The following is a 19,234-nucleotide window of genomic DNA, read 5'->3' as shown; positions in this document are numbered from 1 at the left end:
TTTACATATTGAAAGCCATGAATGTTAAGCACAAAGTTTTTTTACATTTTACTAACCTGAATTTTAAAGTCAATCTCATTTCATCACCTAACAAAATAATTGTGACAGTTTATCATGAGAATTAAAAATTTATTGTAATGTACCACATCTTGGTTATTTTGTCTAAATTTTTGTTAAAAATAAAGGCGTTTTGATCTTTTTTAAGTTTCTATTGTTAGAATAAAAATGATTTTTTTATATTTTATCTGATTTGACACAATAGAAACTAACTTAAAAAGATCAAAACATATTTTTTTTTAACAAAAATTTAGACAAAATGAGATAGAGATGATATATTGCAACAAATTTTTAATTCATGTGATAAATTGGCACAATTTTTTTTTTTTTAGTGATGAAGTGAGATGGGTTGCAAAATTTAGATGAATAAAGTGTAATAAAGCCTAAGTAAAATATCACGTCAATTGGTGGAGTTCACCAAATTTGAGTGTCATATAAATATGGATCGGAAAACTAACACATGGTGCAATAATAACGTACGAATTCGATTCTACCGACATAATTTATGGATCAGCACCGTAGCCAAATCGAAATATTTGTTGAATAATTCAGGGGTCTTTACTCAATTGAAAGTTCTCATTAATTGAAAGAACAGATTTTGTTCCTTTCTCCTTTCTCCTTTCTTATCCATTGGCGTATGTAAATCAAGTTAGTAACTAACTAGAAAGCGAAATCGAGCCCCAGTTCTATTATGACTAAAATTAAGAACAATAAATAGAAAAGTGCAAATTGGGATCCATTTGGTAATAGATTTGTTTTCTGTTTTCTGATTTTTATGTTTAAATTTTTAAATAAAATTTAAAAATCGTTCATTCTTTTTTCTTTGTTTCTTCCTTACATTTCTCATCTCTAGATCCGAGCTTTTACTAATTTTTTATATGTTGATCTTATTTTAATCAATTATAAAAATTACACAATTAAATGATTTTTGATTCTGTTGATTTTGTTAATTTTTTATAAAAATAATTTTTAAATAGTAATCTAAAAAATGAATGATTCAAATCATAATACTATACTGTAAAATGACGTAGTTTTAATTAAATAATATGAGATTAGCACACATGAGAATTACTAATGGATCCAAATCCTCATCTCTCTCTTCCCACTTATGTTTACTAACCAAGCCCTTAGCTAGTCTTTTTTGTTTCGCAAAATTTATCATTTTGAAAGATGAAAGGACTCAGACTATGGGTGGTACTGGTAGCCCTTAGCTAGTCTTTGTTCATCAAGGTATTGGTTTAGAGTTTTATAGATATTGGTATAGTTGTAGACACTTGCGCGTGACCCTTTGGTTGGAGTTTTTGGATAGTTAGGTCTCTTTGTTTGGAGCTTCTTGGCTGTTAGGTGGTTAGCTCTTTTTGTTGGAGTTTATGGTCTTGCCCACTTGGGTTGGTTGATTTTTCTTGTGGTGGGAGTTGGTTAATATCTCTTTAATTTGTATTGCTTAATTATTTTGCGTTTGTTTTGAGGTTGCATTCACCAAGACAAGATTAAAGTCCTCCTATTATTATCAGGAACATGTGATGGGTCACCTATGTTCGTATAATTATCTACACCCTTCTTTTAACTTTCAATTTGCTAGTTCACATCTCATGTATATACTTTTAAATTTGTAGCTATCAAACTCTACCACTACCATTAACACATTAGTTAAAATTGCTCATCTAAATTATCACCCCAACTCAAGAATATTGTTAATCTTTGATAAAGTGTGAATTGTAGAGTTTGACTCATATGAGGAACAAGTGAAAGACAATACATTCAAAAATTGACTTTAACACGATTGTAAAATTAATACTTCATTGAAATAAATTCAACTATTAAATATATTGTTCCTTACTTATCTATCATATTTTTTCCCTCATATTAGCCGAACTGGTAAAATACATCTTGATTATAAAGTCTTAACTCAAAATTATAGAGCTTTTCGAGTTTGTGACTTGCGAGCCCAAATGTTTTGATAATTTACATGACCTCAAATCATGATGCTTAGGTATATATGAGTATATACAACATTTGTGTGTTATACGTACAAACACATATAATGATATATACATTATAATGTAGTAGTAGAAAAGTAAATCGATTAACATCTAAGAATTAAAAGTTTATATATCAAATTTATATAATAAAATTTTAAGATATTGTATTCAAATAGACATGTGCGAGTGCGACCCATCAAGTAACAGAGAAAACTTACCATTTTTGGCATGAGAACATTAATATATAGGATAAGATCATAAAATAAGCATTAGAACAGATTTTTTCAAATAGATCGATGGTGGAGCTGGAGCCCTTGGAACTCGTTCAAGATTCAAAGACATGGCCGACTTGTAGCCGCGTGTACCCGTCAGTTCTTGTGGCTCTTGCAATTGCACCACGTTGGCTCACACAGTCACACTTGACTCATACGCGGGAGTTGAGCTTTGTAGAACACGTGGCCAGAATAATTGCCGACAAACGACGGTCTTACTCTTATAGATCTTACGCTTTATCACACCAATAATCCCCCGAATTTTATAATTTTCGTGCGTGTCGTTTTCATCAGAGGCGGGCCGGACAAAATGCCGTTTTCGATTCTTTCGAATAATCCTGTTTTTGCTGAAAATTGTTCGAACAATTTAATCTTTTTTTTTTTTTTTTCAGAAAAAGGAATTAGTATGTTATGTTTTTTAATCATGTTATGTTGTTACCTTTATGCCCATTTGGTTTGTGGAATTGAATTATTGAAAAATTATTTCATATGTATTTTCTAGAGGGGAGGAAATTCTCATTCTTATGTTTAATAATGTTGAATTTATTTTCATTCCCATGTTTAGTTTATTTATAAATAGGAAATAAAAATTGTTTAGTTTACTAATTATACCCTCATTTATTTTAAATAGTTAATAAAAAGAACGTGAATTGATTTTTTGGATAAAGTAGGTATTTTTAAATTTTGTAAACGGTATAATTATCTTAAAAAAGTATAATTACTACTTCCCATGAGAAGGAAAAACAAAACACAAACTTAGATAAGGGATTCATTTTGCTCTTTTGGGGAAATCAAATTCCCATAAGTAAAAAAATGATTTGTTATGCATGCTCTTACAAAACATGAGAAGAAAATTATTTTCTCGTTCTCAAGTTTCTAAAACTTAAACCATACGGGCCTATATAGTTTAACTTGTTGGTAAATACTATTGAGTCATTATGATGGTCTCACAAGAATATGATTATCATACAAAAGTTTTTCGAATCTTCTACTTTTATTTTCTTCTCATTTTGGGGTTAAATTAAAATTAGACAATACTTTGGTCACCTCCTGGAGGTACTCCAAGATCACCTCATCTCTCCAAATTCTAATTTCGGCAATGTTAGTACATGATTGGAACCATTTAATTTTTAGATAACTAATTAAAGATCATATCTAAAAAAAATCAAATCAATCGGAAATCGTTTGGTTATATAATTGTTGCCAATTAAGTATAAAAAATTGATAATTTTTTATTAAAGAGTGATTTTTTGACCAAACTGTTAATTTTTCTATTTAATCGACAACAGTTATATAATCAAACGATTTCTGATTGAGTTAATTTTTTATAGAGATGATTTATAATAGGTGATCTAAAAAGTGAACAATTCGGACCATACACTAGCATTACCAAATTTGCAATTTTAGATGGTGGGGTGACCTTGGGTAACCCAAGGGATGACTCAAGTATTGTCCATTAAAATTTAAAACATTCACTATTTGTTAAAATTTATCTCCCAAAGTAATTTTATAATTGAAACTTTTTATTTTCAGCGTGGAATTATTTTATTAAGGGGTAGCTTCATAGCTCCATGAGAAGACTCGGTGGAATTATTTATCTTCTATTAGAATTTAGACCACTTATTCGAGTAAATTTATGATAAGGCCAAAGATTTTGCGTGGGTCAAACATAAACTGGATTCCGTAACTTACAACCGCAATGAAAACAAAATGAAAAACTGAAAAAGGCAGGCAGTCACCTTTGTCCTTTGGCACTATCAAAGCATCATTAATTCATTTATAACTTTTTATCTTATTTCTACATGGTGGCCTGATTTTTTTTTTTGTTCGGTACAGTACATGGTGTTCTGATTTTGATTCCACTAAAAATGACGGAAAAACAATAGGTGCCAATAATATATGTATATATTTTTTTTTAGCCGGGGTATTTATTATATATATATTATTTTTTAGAAGAGAAAGCCAATAAAGATCATCTAGATTTTTCATTTGATTTAATATTTAATATTAAACGTTGAATTAATGATTAATCATAAATCAAGTTCGAATAAAATTGTATACTTGAACTGGATTTATCATCGATTAAATTAACCAAATGTGCAAATATTACCTGCATTTAATTATGTCTAAATTGCAACTGTTATTATACAAGAGTCCTGCTATTTGCACACCTTCTTTTTTTCTTTTTGCACACCCCAAAAATTTAATTTGTGAAATAACAAAAATCACCCAAAACAAAATTATCCAAAACCCCATCCCTCTATCTCTCATTTCTTCCTCTTTTTCCTCGTCACAACACCCCACCCCCGTGAGTAACCACCCCAGCCTCAGCCCGTCGACCACCCCAGCCCCGGCCCGTCAACCACCCCAGCCCCGGCCCGCCCCACTCTCTCTCCTTCCCTCTTACCCCGCCGACCACCGCACCCCTATCCCCTCATCTTTTCTCTCTCCCCGAAACCCAACCCCAGCCCCTCACTTTCTCTCTCTACAAATCTCAGTCAGGCAGATTCGCCGGCGAACCAGGCGGCGAGAACCCAGCCAAAAGATCCATCTCTCTTCCCTGACTCCCCAACCCAGCCTTCACCGTTAGCCAGCACGCAATTTCATGCGCACACAGCCATCCCGACACCACCACTCCTTCCTCCGGCCACCACCAGTCATCCCACCGGTTGGAAAATACTCCCCAGCTGCTGGCCATCACTCTCCAGAACACCCCTTATCGGCCAGCCATCCACACCCACAGGAAAGCTCAAGCCCAGTCCAACCTGCAATTTTTTTTTTTTTTTAAAGTTGATGTTCGAAGGGGAGAGAGAGAGAGAGAGAGAGAGAGAGAGAGAGAGAGAGAGAGAGAGAGAGGGCTGGCTGGGTGGGTAGGGTGAAGGGAGGGGGAGGGCTGGCTGGGAGGTGGTCGGGGGAGGGAGGAGGAGGGCTGGGTGTGTTTTTTCTTTTTATTTTTTTTGAAATAGATAAAATAGGGATATTATAGTAATTGAGAGGGGTGTGTGTGTGTGAAAATTTAATTGTGAGCAGAGTGTGGGGTGTAAAGTGAGAAAAAATAAAAAAATGGTGTGCAAAAAGAAAGAAAAGGGTATGCAAATAGCAACACTCTTATACAAAAAAAATATATAGAAAGTAGATAATGACTTAATTGTTTCAAAAAACTGATTTAAACGGTAAGGACAATTACCTTGTAATGTAGCATGTAGCATTTTGACTTAACATCACTCTGATATCATGAAAGAATACAGACATCAAACTCACAACCAATTGAAAATGAAAAAAGGTGTCTAACTCCTTCTAAATTACTATGCAATACATCAAATTTTCGATGTGAAATTTTATTCTCAATATAAAACCTCCTCCCTCAAGATGAGATAAAAAAAGAAGAAGAAGAAATACACAATAAGGACCAAAATTGTTATTTACAAAAAAAGAAAAAAAATAGCTTTATAAATAATTTTGTTTAGTGTTTGACTACTCATTGTTGAGGTCTTACAATTCATTGGCATGAATTTGGGAGAAATATTCACAACAATCAATTTATGGCAATGCATTCATGACAATAAAATAGGGAATACGAGACAATTAGGTAATAGAAATTCAATTTCCGTGAACAGTAATTTTATAAAGAAAAATATATCTCAAAAAAGAAAATAGGTAAAAAAAGAAAGTTGGTTTGGTAACTGCTGGAATTGGTTTGGACCGTTTGGTTACGATAAAAATAGAAAGTTGGGCAAAATATTTGTGATAAAATCTAGAATTGGAAGTGGCCAAAAAAAAAATCTAGAAATGGAACCGTTCAACTGTATCAAATGGAAAGTAATATGAATCGTCTGTCCCCCACTCACAATACGCCACGTAAATCGATAGACACGTTTCGTACACTGAAGAGACACCGAGGCAGTCTCACTCGCCCACTCGTCTTTATCACTCGCCTGTCGCCACCTCACACGATCCAATCCCCAGTTCCCCACACGGCCACACACACACATAAAAAGCTGTCACACTATGCCCACCAGCTGAAGAAGGCTGAAGAGTACGGAAGCCATGTCCAACACTCCCTTCTACGTACCTTTTCTCCTCCTCTTTCTGATCCTCTGCGGCCAATCTCACGGTGGTCGCATCCTCTCCCTCGACCCTCAGTCCTCATCAGATCTGATCTCCGATGGGGTCCACGTCCACCAATCCCACACCTCAACCTCATCATCTTCCTACCTCACTCTCAACCGCTTCGCGGCGGAGTCCACGTGCGAGCAGACCTACGGTTTCTTACCCTGCACCACCACCGTGCTCGGGAACTTGTTCCTCATCCTGGTCTATGGCTACTTGATGTACTTGGCCGCCACCTACCTCACCAATGGCAGCGAGCTTTTGCTCGAGATTCTCGGCCCCGGCATCATTGGAGGATTGTTTCTCCCCATCCTCGGCGCTCTTCCCGATGCCATGCTCATTCTCGGTCACTTTCTTTCTCTCATTCTCTGTTTGGTTCTCCAGAAAATCGACAATTTAAATTACCATTTCGATATTTTGGATAAAAATATTCATTTTTAATTACGAATCTTACTGTGAGTGGCGTCCAAATTTTTTAGTGTCTTTGCTAGTGGAAGAACGTTTGTTTGATGAAGTGGTTCAATATTTGCGATTTAAATTTTCTGAAGATTATTTACCAATTTATATTTTTTTTTTCTGAAGATTGCTTTCTTACTCTGTCTCTCTTTTTTTTTTTTTTAATTAAGTTTTTATAATTTTGTTTAGAGACTAATTGCTTTTGCACCATGCTGTTGCTCTTTTTCTGTTTGTGTGTTTTTAATAAATCAATATTTTATCTTTTAAAAAAAAAAAAAAAAGTTGATACCTTTGACATGTTTACAAGCGTTGTGCTTTATATCTTTTTTTCCAAATCCCGTTGTTCCTGATCTTTCTTTGACTTTTATCTTTTGTTTTTTTCTTTTTAACAAAAAATAATTTTTAAACTTTTTCTGTACACAGTTTTATGATTTGGATTCCAGTGGACAGATTAGTTTTGTGTTATTGGATGGAGAATTGTATAGCTTCCACTTGTCTTTTGTTACCGAATCTGCTTATTCTTTTACCTTGCCCTTATGAACAACTTTTGCTTGAATATAATCTGGAATCATTGGACTGTGCTTGGGTTAATAATCTTAGTTCAGAAGGAAACTAATATGAAAAGAACCCAAAGCAAATATTAAAAACAGCAAAACAACTATTCCTGTAATATTAATTATGCTGAATTAGCCCTTTGTATATGTGAAGTTGGAACTTTTATGTTATGTGATAAGATCAATTTCCATCAGTACCTAAACCTTTTCCATCATTCTTAGCTACCCATGCTGGATTTTTGTGGATTTTAACAACGATCTACAACAAGAATACTCATACTTTCGCCTCTGTTTTTTCTCCTATTTAGATGATGTACTTAATGTTTAGCTTTGGATTGCTTCTGATATACTGTACAATTTTTTTTCAGTGTCCGGACTTTCTGGGAGTACAACAACTGCTCAAAGCCAGGTCTCTGTTGGAATGGGCTTGCTATCTGGGTCAACTGTAATGCTTCTTACAGTAATTTGGGGTTCCTGTGTTATTGTTGGCAAGTGCGATATTGAGGATTCGGTCGCCATTGATAACAAGGATACAAAGGGGTTTAGCTTATCTGGTATGCCCATGTTTTTCTTACATGTATTGTCTGGCACTTACTACTCATCTATGATAAATGGAGATAGTAAATTTGCCATGCATTGTTTGCATATTACATGCCTTGTTGCCTGAATATTTTAAATGATTGCGTTTCTCACTTCAGGAATGATAAATTTGGAAATGTCTGATTTATAAGTAAAGATAAATTAAGCAAAACTATTCATAATTGCAGGTTCTGGTGTCACTACTGATTTCTGGACTAGCTATTCTGCAATGATTATGGCTGTATCTGTCATCCCATTTATTATTGTTCAATTACCGCAGCTCCTCAGTTCGAGCTCGGCAAGACGCTTGGCAGTTTTGATTTCGCTCATTATCTCTGTCGCGCTATTGATTTCATATTGCCTTTATCAGGTAATTATGATTTTCATACAGCAATTACATATTGTGTTGTCTGACAAATCCATTTTAAGCTTCTTTGTTTGCTGAGCTTACAAAATTGTATTTGTTGAATTATTTTCTCAATAGCTTAAACTGCATTTTCTTTTTTCCTGGTTAATGATGTCTAACAAATTTGACCATTTTCTTACAATTTATAATTTGAATTTGCATGCATGTGAAGGTTCCTAATTCTGAAAAGTGAAAGCAGTCATTGATAACTTAAAAGAGAAGTAAAAATCATTGGAGATAACGTAATGGATAAAATTATTTCTTTGGGGCCACCAAAGAGGTGGTGTTGTTTGTTTCATATCTTCAGTAGGTGTGGTTCAAACCATGCCCTTGGACCTCCTGCTACTAAGGTTTACATACCTTAACTTGGCATCTTCCAAGTATTACATAAGATTAGATTGGTGGAAGTCGTCACTTGTGAATTTTTAGATAATAGATTCCAATTACTACTGGGAATATGTCTGGACAGCTCTATTATTGGTCAAGGGTGACCCTCTTTGATTCTGTAGGTTCCTCTCTTAAAAGGGACTGGGTGCTCTTAATTGCAGTCAATTTTTATAAATTAGATCTTTCATGCCGGGTTTTTAGATCCCATTCCATTCGAGTCTGATGGTTAGTTCAGTAGCTAACCATAATTTGTTTCAATTTTCTGTTTCGTGTTCTTTACAATTTAGGTCTTGATGCTTATTTGGTTTTGTTGGTGCAGGTGTTTCAGCCTTGGATCCAGAGGAGACGACTTGCTTATGCAAAGCACAAGCATGTTATATCAGGAATCTTACAACATCTAAAGGACCGTGCAATCGGAAAGCTCCTTGGCGATAATGGTGAACCAAACAAAGAAATTATAATAAGGTTAGTATTGTTTATTAGCATTAACAGTGGAGTAGTTAGTCATGTCTGTTTTTTGTGCTGCTTTTGTTATTAGAGATTGTTGGCTCTTTTCTTTTGTTGATAGAGATCTTTGTAATTGCTCTGTTTTCTGATGGTATGCATGCCAGGTTGTTTCATACAATTGATGAGGACAATGATGATCATCTTTCATATTCTGAATTAAGAGCACTAATAATAGGAATCCGGTTTGATGAAGTAGAGTTGGATAAGGATGATGCTGTGGAGAAAGTGATGAAAGATTTTGACACTTCTCGTGATAGACGTATCGATGCTGAAGAGTTCTACAAGGGTGTCTCAAAATGGCTTACTGAGGCAAAGCGTTCAGGAGATGGCCGCTCTGACCCTGGTCATCAGACAATGAAATTTTTATCTGACTTTCACTCGGTAAGGCTTGATTATTAGACCGAGACTTTTTTATGCTAATCTACTAACTACTTGGAAATTCTTGTGCAGCAAACAAAGCAAGAGCATGATCTTTGGGCGGGTGATCAAAGTGATGAGGTTGTTGAGGGCGTTGAAAATCCCAAGTGGACCTCCATCAAAGCGGGATTGATGTTGTTGGTAGGAACACTTATTGCGGCTGCATTTGCAGATCCTTTGGTAGATGTTGTTGATAATTTCTCAGATGCCACAGGCATTCCAACTTTCTTCATCTCATTCATTGCACTACCTCTGGCTACTAACTCTAGTGAGGCTGTATCTGCGATTATCTTTGCTAGCCGCAAAAAGAAAAGGACTGCCTCATTAACATTTTCTGAGGTTTGTATATCATTTTCTGACAGTACTTCACATCTACAGGAGTTGTGCTGATAATTTCATTGAATGCCGAAATATGACCTCTTTTTCTGTGTGTTTCTTTCGTGTTGCAGTTGTATGGTGCAGTAACCATGAACAATCTCCTCTGCCTATCAGTATTTTTGGCCCTGGTTTACGTGAGGGGATTAACGTGGGACTTCTCATCCGAAGTCCTGGTTATTCTCATTGTTTGCATTGTGATGGGCATTGTTGGTAGCTTACGCACCACCTTCCCCATTTGGATGTGCTCAATCGCTTACCTACTTTACCCGTTCTCCCTGGCACTGGTTTATGTTCTGGATTATGTTTTTGGCTGGTCATAGACTCAGAGGAGGTGACATGAATTCATGAAGGTGCTGATGTTTTTTCATTTTCCTTTCTTCTTTTGGTTTCTATGATCCTTGATGATGTTATTATTGTGATTAGGCATGTTAGTTTCATTTTCATTAGCAACTTGAGAGATGTGTTGACTGTTTCGCACTTCCATTATCAGCCAGTTTTCTCAATATATGTAAGCACAGATTCAGTGTCATGCATAATTTTGCAATTTTAACGGCTCATTTTGATCTTCTCTTAGACCCTGTTTGTTACGTTGGGTAAGGATTGGGATTTTAGTATTCTACCATTTTAATCCAATCTCACCTTCGGCCTATTAAAGTCGGGGCTAAAGTTAATTCATTTGGGTGTATAAGGAATTCTTTATTGAACTAATTTTAGTCCAATATGACCCCCATTCTTTATTGTTCCTAAATAAGAAATTCCTAATACACCCAAGAGTTAATTCAATATTCTCTCTAATTTTCCCAACAAGTCACATATATCATATATGTAGACCCCAAAAAAAAAAAATCCAAAAGCGCGCCAAAACGAATGAGAATACTGAAAAAAATGACTCATCATCAATGGTGGTCCAAAACGAATCAGATTCTAGCCGATGGATCGCTTCAAATAAAATTTGTGGCTGATGGGTGCAGGAAGGAGGCGATTGTCGCCTTGTGTTTCAGTTGGTGTTTTCCTCCACAACTTCCAGCATGTAATTTTGAGCCGCACGTACCACATCAACAAGAAGAACCAGAACCAGAACCTCCATCAACTTGAAGCTTCTTAACCCAAACAACAACTGCAATTAATGTCCAGCTGATTCGCTGAAGCCATCCATGTCTAACACTACTCCCTACTACTACGTCCCCTTCCTCCTCTTCGTAATCCTCTGCGGCGACGCCCATGCCCGCTTCATCTCCGATGGGGTCCACCTCCAATCCCACCACACCACCACTTCATCCTCGTACCTCACTCTCAACCCCTTCGCGGCGGAGTCTACGTGTGAGCAGACCTACGACTTCCTCCCCTGCACCACCACTGTGCTTGGGAACCTCTTCCTCATCCTGGTTTATGGCTACTTGATGTATTTGGCCGCCACCTACCTCTCCAGTGGCAGCGAGCTCTTGCTCGAGATTCTCGGCCCTGGTATCGTCGGCGGCTTGTTTCTCCCCGTCCTCGGCTCCCTTCCCGAAGCTATGCTCATTCTCGGTGATCAATCTCCTCCCTCTCATTCATTCTCTCTCTCTCTCTCTCTTGTTTGGTTGTCGAGAAAGTATGCATGGGAAAATGAAAGAAACAGGACAACAACAAAACATTTTAAAATTTTGGGTAAAATTCTTGACTTTATTAATTATTTCCATTTTGAGAAAGAAAGGGAGAGAGAAACTTCGACGTCCAAATATGGTTTCTCATAATTCAATTACATTCAAACTTCTTGGCCAAAATAAAAAATTACATTCAAACTTGAAATACAACCAATAATACTTGCACATGCATTTTACGTAATGAAGACTGGAGTTCTTTGTATTTTGGGATTGAAGATTTTTCAACTTGTGTTGTTCAAATTTTAATTTAGTAATGTTATTTTTCTAATGTCAGGAGAGGCCCCAATTTTTGAATCCCTCCATCAGATTAAAAAATAATAATAATTTGAGACAAGAAATTATGATCATACTTGTTTTACCTTATCAAATGTTTCTTTCTCAAATTGCCTAATGAACGAATTGGATTTACCCAACTCAACACCCACCCAAATCCTTGTAATGGAAGTTGGTTGAAGATTTATGACTATATTCCTAAAATTACTTTCATATCCTCTCGCTTTCTCTATTTACTATATATATCACAATAGATAAAATTTGGAACTTCTTGGCTCATTGTAAATTAGTTTAAATTGAATATTCTAAGTTAAACATGGTACCAAAATGGACTCGTCATAATTCATGTCATAATATGTATTGTTGAAGTTGGAAATTTTATGTTATCTGATACAAATGTTCTTCAGCGCCTTAAAAACCTTGACATCAGTCTTAGCTACCATGTTGGCTTTTTGTGCATCTGAGCAACGTCTACAACATAATGTACTTAATAATTAGCTCTAAATTGCTTCTTTTCAGTATCGGGACTTTCGGGGAGTAAAGAAACAGCTCAAAGTCAGGTCTCAGTTGGAATGGGGTTGCTAGCTGGGTCAACTGTATTGATTCTTACACTAATATGGGGTTCCTGTGTTGTTGTTGGCAAGTGTGATATTCAGAATTCCATTGCCATTGATAACAAAGATACAAAGGGATTTAGCTTAACTGGTATGCCCATTATTTTCTTTACATATATGTTTTTCTTAGCTTTTACTTTTCATCCATCTATGATAAATAGCTAGAGATAGTAAATTTGCTATGCATTGTCTGCACTTTGCATAACATAATAATGATGATCGATGGGGGACATATAAATGATTGATCACAGTTTATAATAGCTTTTGTGAACTTCAGGAATGCCAAATTTGAGTAATGGGTTTTGGCCAGAATCTGTGTCTGACTTATAAGTAGAGATGAATTAAGTAGTAAAAGTATTGGTAATTGCAGGGTCTGGTGTCACCACTGATATCTGGACTAGTTATGGTGCAAGGATTATGGCCATATCTATCATCCCATTTATTATTGTCCAAATACCGCAGCTTCTCAATTCCAACTCTGGAAGACGCCTTGCAGTTTTGGTTTCCCTCATTGTCTCTGTTTCACTCTTCCTTTCGTATTGCCTTTATCAGGTAACCATGATTTTCCATACTGTGTCTAGTCTGTGACAAACTTATTTTCAAGTTTTTTTGTTTGATCAACTTCTTACAAAATTGTGTTTCTAAATTTCCTCAATAGATTATAATTGCGGTTTCTTCTTTGCTAGTTTATGGTGTAAATTAACCCAACAAATCGGACCATTTTTTCTTGCATTGTTGTGCATGCCAAATAGATGACATAACAATAGGATTGCTTCTTTGGTTTTGTAGTCATATCTTATAAATTAGATGTTTTAATGCCAGGGTTTTGGAACCGTAGCTAAACATAATATTGTTTCAATTTTCTTTTGCCTGTTATTACAATTTAGATTCCTAATTATGTTTATTGGGTTGATGTAAACTTGTCTTAAATTTAATTGTTGGTGCAGGTTTCTCAGCCTTGGATCCAGAGGAGACGAATTGCTTATGCAAAGCACAAGCATGTTATATCAGGAATCTTACAACATCTAAAGCAGAATGCATTGGGAATGCTCCTTGACGATAATGGTGATCCTAACCAAGAAGTTATAGAAAAGTTAGTATTGTTTGTTGTGCTACCAGTGAAGTAATTGAATTCGTCCCGTCTGGTCTGTTCTTCTCTTGGTCACTTTTGTTAGTAGACATTGTTGTAACTGCTCTGCTTTCTGATTATATGCATGCCAGGTTGTTTTATAAACTTGATGAGAACAAAGATGGATATCTTTCAGCTTCTGAGTTAAGAGCACTAATTATAGGAATCCAGTTTGATGAAATAGCATTGGATAAAAATGATGCTGTGGAGAAACTGATGCAAGATTTTGACACTTCTCATGATTCTCGTATTGATGTTAATGAGTTCTTCATTGGTGTCTCAAAATGGCTTGCTGAGGCAAAACGTTCAGCAGACGCCACTTCTGACCCTGGTCATCGCAAGATGAAATTTTTATCTGACTTTCACTCGGTAAGGTTTGCTTATCAAAACTTTGGTACTTTATCATGCCAATCTTGTCGCTACTTTAACGAACTAGTTGAAAATTTCATATACAGCGGACAAAGCTAGAGCATGATCTTTGTGGGGTGGGGGAACAAAGTGATGAGGTTATCGAGGGTATTGAAAATCCCAAGTGGACCGCCTTCAAAGCAGTGCTAATGTTGCTGCTAGGAACTCTTATTGCGGGTGCAACTGCAGATCCCTTAGTAGATGCAGTTGATGATTTCTCGGATGCAACCGGCATTCCAACTTTCTTCATCTCATTCATTCTTTTACCTCTGGTTACTTCTTGTGAGGCTGTATCTGCAATAATGTTTGCTAGCCGCAAAAAGAAGAGAACTGCCTCGTTAACATTTTCGCAGGTTTGCATCTCACATATCCCATCACTCTTTATGTTTTATCACTATGCAAACTGACAATACTTCACATTTCAAACAGTTTTGTAGATTATTTATCAATTGGAGTTTGTACAAGTTTGTTATATACGTTTATGAACTTAAGGACTTGCGTACGTTTTTAGGCTTCTCCATTGACAGAATGCACTCACATATCAAAATCTTTTTTCAAGTGTCCAACTGAAGCCTGTTCAGGTTAAAATTATTAATCAATTCCTGAAACTTACAATTTAGTCAGGAACAACCTTCTGTTGGTCGTGATTCGAATCCATAATCACACCCTCCATCATCCTTGTTCGAATGTTCGTAAACAAAATGCATTCACATACAAGAAATCTCTTATTTTAAGTATCTGACTGAAGCCTACTATAACATTCTTCTGCTATCGTGCTATTAAGTTTTAGCTGTAACATTTGGCAACTGCAGTGAATGTTGAAATAAGACCTCTTTATCTCTGTATTTCTTGTTGCAGTTGTATGGCTCAGCAACCATGAACAACGTCCTCTGCCTATCGGTATTTTTGGCCCTGGTTTACATTAGAGGATTAACTTGGGACTTTTCAGCCGAAGTCTTGGTTATTCTCATCGTTTGCATTGTGATGGGTTCTTTTGCAAGTTTCCGCACTACCTTCCCTCTTTGGACATCTTCAATCGCTTTCGTACTTTATCCATTCTCCGTCGCACTGATTTATGTTCTGGATTATGTTTTTGGCTGGTCATAGACACATGAGTTCATATGAATTCATTAGGGAGCTTTTTGGCTTACATTAGCTGTCATGTTTTTCATTTTCATTTTTCTTTTGGCTTCTACGATCCTTGATAATCTTGCATTGTGATTAGGCAGGCATGTTAGTTTCATTTCATTAGAAACTTGAGATGTTGTGTTGAATTTTCTCAATATTTGTAAGCACTGATTCAGTGTCATGGCTCATGCTTTAGATCTTCTGAAGTTTAGTTTTTGGGTTCACTTTTCTTTATCATGAAAATCTGTTTTCCCCTGTAAGCCTTCATAGGCCCATCCTCACATCACACATTTACAACTATAATGAATGTCAGATCTGTCGACCCCACATAATAGAGGATAAGACAAAGCACAATCAGATCCTCCACAACCCACATGCAAAAGTTTGTTGGCAACCCAGTGGCTGAGCCATCGATCATCCACCAACCAAACAAACTAAAACATAAAGCAGAAAACCCCAAAGCACACCCACCAGCTTTTGGCTTCATAAAATAATGACTCGAACAAAAAAATCTCTATCTCCCTGTCTTTCTCTACAGTCTCACCCTTCACAAGGCTCAAGCTTACATATGCAAATTTAGACATATCTACCCTACTCAGTAGAAATTTATGAAAAGCAAAAAACGTTGCCTAATATGGTTCACAGAGAGAAACAACTAGCCTGGCAAAGACAGTACCACATAAATGGGCTAATAATGAAGACAATTTATAACTTCAAATTGAGATCAACATTTTCTCCTACTTTACCATTACAATTGTCTATAGTTGCTGTTGCTGGACCAATTTGTGCCTGTGCTGGTGGGAAGAAGCTGTAGAAATTAGCCTGTTGGGGATTTGAACTTGAACTACTTGGTCCTGACTGGAAAATTGTGTCCTCTGCACTCCCCTTCAACAATTTAACAGAAAGAAGCACTTAGAGAATGAGATGAAAGTACTAAAGAAAACTAGTGAAATGAGAAGTGGGCATGTGTTGAATTATCTCACTTGATAAGGATATGATTCAAAATCAGGGACTTCATGGTTATGGAGTGCTAGATAAGCTGAAGGGAGGTTTAACTTTGGGCTGGGACATGCCCAACTAGTTGTAGGAGGGGCTAGTGTGAGAAAATCTCCATTGACACTCCCATTTTCTTTGATGTTATTCTTTGAATTCGAATCCGAAATTGAAGTTGAGCATGAAGGGCCTTCTCTGAATATAGTGCAGAGGAAGCCATGTGAGCAAAGCATGTACTGATGCATTAAATTAGGCCAAAAGATAAAGATAAGGTAATAACCTGAAATTTGGGTTGCCTGCAGGCTCCAAATTGAAGATGCCTCTGTTCCCACATGAAGTTGCTTCATCTGTTGTTCTCATAGGAGCAACAAAGGTAGGGAATTTGAAGTTGATGGAGGGGCCTGGTGGATTGTCTAGAGAAAAGGGATATGGCCTCTTTATGCCAACCATCTACTACATTTGAAAGGTAGTCACCATCAATCAAAAGTTCAAAACACATTGTGCTCAAATCCAAGTTTAAGACAACAAAACCTATCAAACTGAAATAAAAATATATGCAAATTCCCATAAAAGATTTCATCTTTCATAAGTACCTCCATCCAACCTCATTAGCAACTTCTACTATTCTATTCACAAACAAAACTTTAAAAATATAAAATAGGATTTCCAAAATTTAAGCAGATCGATCCCACTCATTATAATTCCTTATTTAATCAGGAAAACAGTTTGTACTAAGAGATTCTAATTCTTGAGATGTCTTTATTGATATTCCAGGCAAGAGAAACAATCATATGGCTAAATATACAGGATGAACATACCTTCTCTTCCTCTGGCCACATAGGTGTATAGTTGCTGTAATAGCTTTGGTTTGAAGGGGGCTCTATCTGAAAGTTTAGTACAGATGATGATGAGGTCGCCGATGAGACCTTCACCTACACAGTTCCATACACAAAAATTCTTTTAACTCTCTACATAATAATTGAAAGGGGGAGATCAAAAGGTCATCTTTTCCCCCATAAAACCATTTTAAGACTACAAGAAAAAGGGGGTGAAGAATACAGTTGCAATTGTCTTACCATTGAAGGAGTAGGAGGTTGCTGATGAAATTGAAGCTGTTGTTTTCTTTGTGGCAAATTGTTGAGAGGCCAAATGGGGTTGGACTCAAAACGCAAATTATTCAAAGTAGAGCGAAATGCCAATCCTGGATCCAACCCTAAAGAACTCTCCCTGTCAAGCTCACAAGGATTCCACAAGTTGGGAACATTGCCATGATGTCCCTGCATCTCAAACCCATGACCATTATTATTTGCCAATGGAACAGTACTACTGTTTGGCTTCCTAACATCAACATTCTGGGCTGGAAAAGGTGGCCTGAAAATTGAGTGTGGCGAAGGTAGATCCAGTGATGGTAGAGATGGGATTGGAATTGAAGAGGGTGATTGATTAGAGTGAAAAAATTGTCGAATTGGCGCAGAAGGACATGAAGATTTGGTTGGTGATGATAAAGATGATGGGGTTGACAATATTGCAGCTGCTACTTTCTTTTGCTGTTCTTCTAGCCTGATCTTCTCAAGCTGAGCCACACCCAGTCCTCTCTGTGGGACTTTCTTCTGCTTAGTTTTCTTGGAAGAAGATCTACTAATGCTTCCAAAGCCACCACTACTAGTATTGCTACACTTTTGGGTTTGGTCTTCTTGAGCCATTCTTGTTACCATCCATCTACTTTTACAAATGAACAAATTGCAAGATGGGATTTTGGATCAAACCCAGAAAGACAAAGATGCCAGAGAGGAACTTGTTTTTCATGCTTTCATAATTTGGATGCTCTGAGGCTATGGTCTCCCTTGCCCTTTTTGTTCTTCTGTCCCATCAACAAAAATGGATTAATATTTTATTTTTATTTTAAAGCAAACCCAGAAACAAAGATTGGAGAGAGACACCCAAATCTATGATTTTGAAGAACCATGATTTGAAAACCAAACTGTGTAGAGGAATTTAAGATTACCCAAAATCTCGCAGAGGGAGGAACAAACCCAAGAGCCTAGCCAAGTTTTTAGCAAACAAAATGGAAAAAGGGAAAGAGAAAACACAGTGAAGCAACAGAGAGATTATCTGAGAGGTTTTCAGATTTTTCTCACATCCAGTTGTTTGTCTGAGAGACAGATCAGATGACAGAGGAGTTTATAGTTATATATGCAAATTTATGACCAAAAAATCTTTTTTTTTTTTTCAAAATTCAAAACCAGGCAAATCTAGAACACTAGGAATAATATTTTACTCAAATTTGTCGCCCATATTCTCGCTCCACTCCTCGTTTTCTTCCTAGACCGACTCTTATGAGCTCTGTTTTGTGCTTTTCTCTCACTACTTTCTCTCCCCGAGAAGTAAAAAACCAAACCAACCCCAGCTCAGATTTTCTCTCCAATTATGTTTACAACTACTAAAAGGAGCTACCAGCCACGATTGCTTGCCAATGTCCACCATTACACACCATCACCATAGCTTCTTTTGTCTGTTTCATTTTTGGGCATCCATGGCTGGCTTTTGCAGCTTTAGTGGGTCCCTTTAAAGTGTCCCTAACACCGACACATGCATGAAATTCACCACCAAATACATACCTTACGTAGTAACATGTTCTTGGGATTTGAAAAGTAGAAAGTGGTACATATGATTTTCTAAAATTTCTTAAAATAATTTGGACTACTGCATTACAAATTTACAATACCATGGTGTATATAAAAGTTTTAACTTGAAAGGCACTGCATTTGAATACTCATTTCTTTGACCGGGGCACTAAATAAAGAAGAAAATTGTTACAAACTACTTTTACACTATTGTGATAAGGACATGTTTGTTTCTAGAGTTAATTTTGTTATTATCAGAACAACGTAGACATGTATATATGTATGCATTTAGTTGTACCTTAACCTCATGCATGTTA

General features: G+C 36.3%; 3 protein-coding genes across 3 annotated transcripts; 2 read left to right on the top strand and 1 right to left on the bottom strand.

Moving 5' to 3' along the window:
* The first annotated feature begins 6,289 nt into the window (after positions 1-6,289).
* LOC147297948 (sodium/calcium exchanger NCL-like) lies at positions 6,290-10,678 on the top strand. Its single transcript, XM_086230212.1, has 7 exons — positions 6,290-6,767; positions 7,800-7,985; positions 8,199-8,380; positions 9,123-9,268; positions 9,415-9,691; positions 9,761-10,066; positions 10,177-10,678. Exons 1-7 carry the CDS (start codon positions 6,359-6,361, stop codon positions 10,423-10,425), a joined length of 1,755 nt encoding a protein of 584 aa, XP_086086338.1. The 5' UTR covers positions 6,290-6,358; the 3' UTR covers positions 10,426-10,678.
* Positions 10,679-11,040: 362 nt separating this feature from the next.
* Positions 11,041-15,481, top strand: LOC147297947 (sodium/calcium exchanger NCL-like). Its single transcript, XM_086230213.1, has 7 exons — positions 11,041-11,632; positions 12,541-12,726; positions 13,006-13,187; positions 13,583-13,728; positions 13,857-14,133; positions 14,220-14,525; positions 15,031-15,481. Exons 1-7 carry the CDS (start codon positions 11,260-11,262, stop codon positions 15,277-15,279), a joined length of 1,719 nt encoding a protein of 572 aa, XP_086086339.1. The 5' UTR covers positions 11,041-11,259; the 3' UTR covers positions 15,280-15,481.
* A 310-nt stretch (positions 15,482-15,791) lies between these two features.
* LOC147297946 (uncharacterized) lies at positions 15,792-18,965 on the bottom strand. Its single transcript, XM_086230214.1, has 5 exons — positions 17,370-18,965; positions 17,112-17,225; positions 16,574-16,743; positions 16,284-16,488; positions 15,792-16,185 (listed from the first exon to the last, which is right to left on the bottom strand). Exons 1-5 carry the CDS (start codon positions 18,006-18,008, stop codon positions 16,006-16,008), a joined length of 1,308 nt encoding a protein of 435 aa, XP_086086340.1. The 5' UTR covers positions 18,009-18,965; the 3' UTR covers positions 15,792-16,005.
* Positions 18,966-19,234: the final 269 nt, after the last annotated feature.

Source organism: Dryas octopetala, chromosome 1, assembly GCF_963921425.1.
Source record: "Dryas octopetala chromosome 1, drDryOcto1.1, whole genome shotgun sequence".
NCBI lineage: Eukaryota > Viridiplantae > Streptophyta > Magnoliopsida > Rosales > Rosaceae > Dryas > Dryas octopetala.
Note: the sequence above shows the minus strand (reverse complement) of the source record. Positions and strands in the feature narration are given on the sequence as shown.

Bases quoted from the DNA above. Each gene is read 5' to 3' on its own strand.
- LOC147297948 (XM_086230212.1), top strand. From the start codon at position 6,359: ATGTCCAACACTCCCTTCTACGTACCTTTTCTCCTCCTCTTTCTGATC. The intron at 6,768-7,799 runs GTCACTTTCTTT...ATTTTTTTTCAG, and splicing joins CGATGCCATGCTCATTCTCG to TGTCCGGACTTTCTGGGAGT. The intron at 7,986-8,198 runs GTATGCCCATGT...TCATAATTGCAG, and splicing joins AAAGGGGTTTAGCTTATCTG to GTTCTGGTGTCACTACTGAT.
- LOC147297947 (XM_086230213.1), top strand. From the start codon at position 11,260: ATGTCTAACACTACTCCCTACTACTACGTCCCCTTCCTCCTCTTCGTA. The intron at 12,727-13,005 runs GTATGCCCATTA...TGGTAATTGCAG, and splicing joins AAAGGGATTTAGCTTAACTG to GGTCTGGTGTCACCACTGAT. The intron at 14,134-14,219 runs GTAAGGTTTGCT...TTTCATATACAG, and splicing joins TTTTATCTGACTTTCACTCG to CGGACAAAGCTAGAGCATGA.
- LOC147297946 (XM_086230214.1), bottom strand. From the start codon at position 18,008: ATGGTAACAAGAATGGCTCAAGAAGACCAAACCCAAAAGTGTAGCAAT. The intron at 17,226-17,369 runs GTAAGACAATTG...GGAACTGTGTAG, and splicing joins AACCTCCTACTCCTTCAATG to GTGAAGGTCTCATCGGCGAC. The intron at 16,489-16,573 runs GTTATTACCTTA...CACTATATTCAG, and splicing joins GCAGGCAACCCAAATTTCAG to AGAAGGCCCTTCATGCTCAA.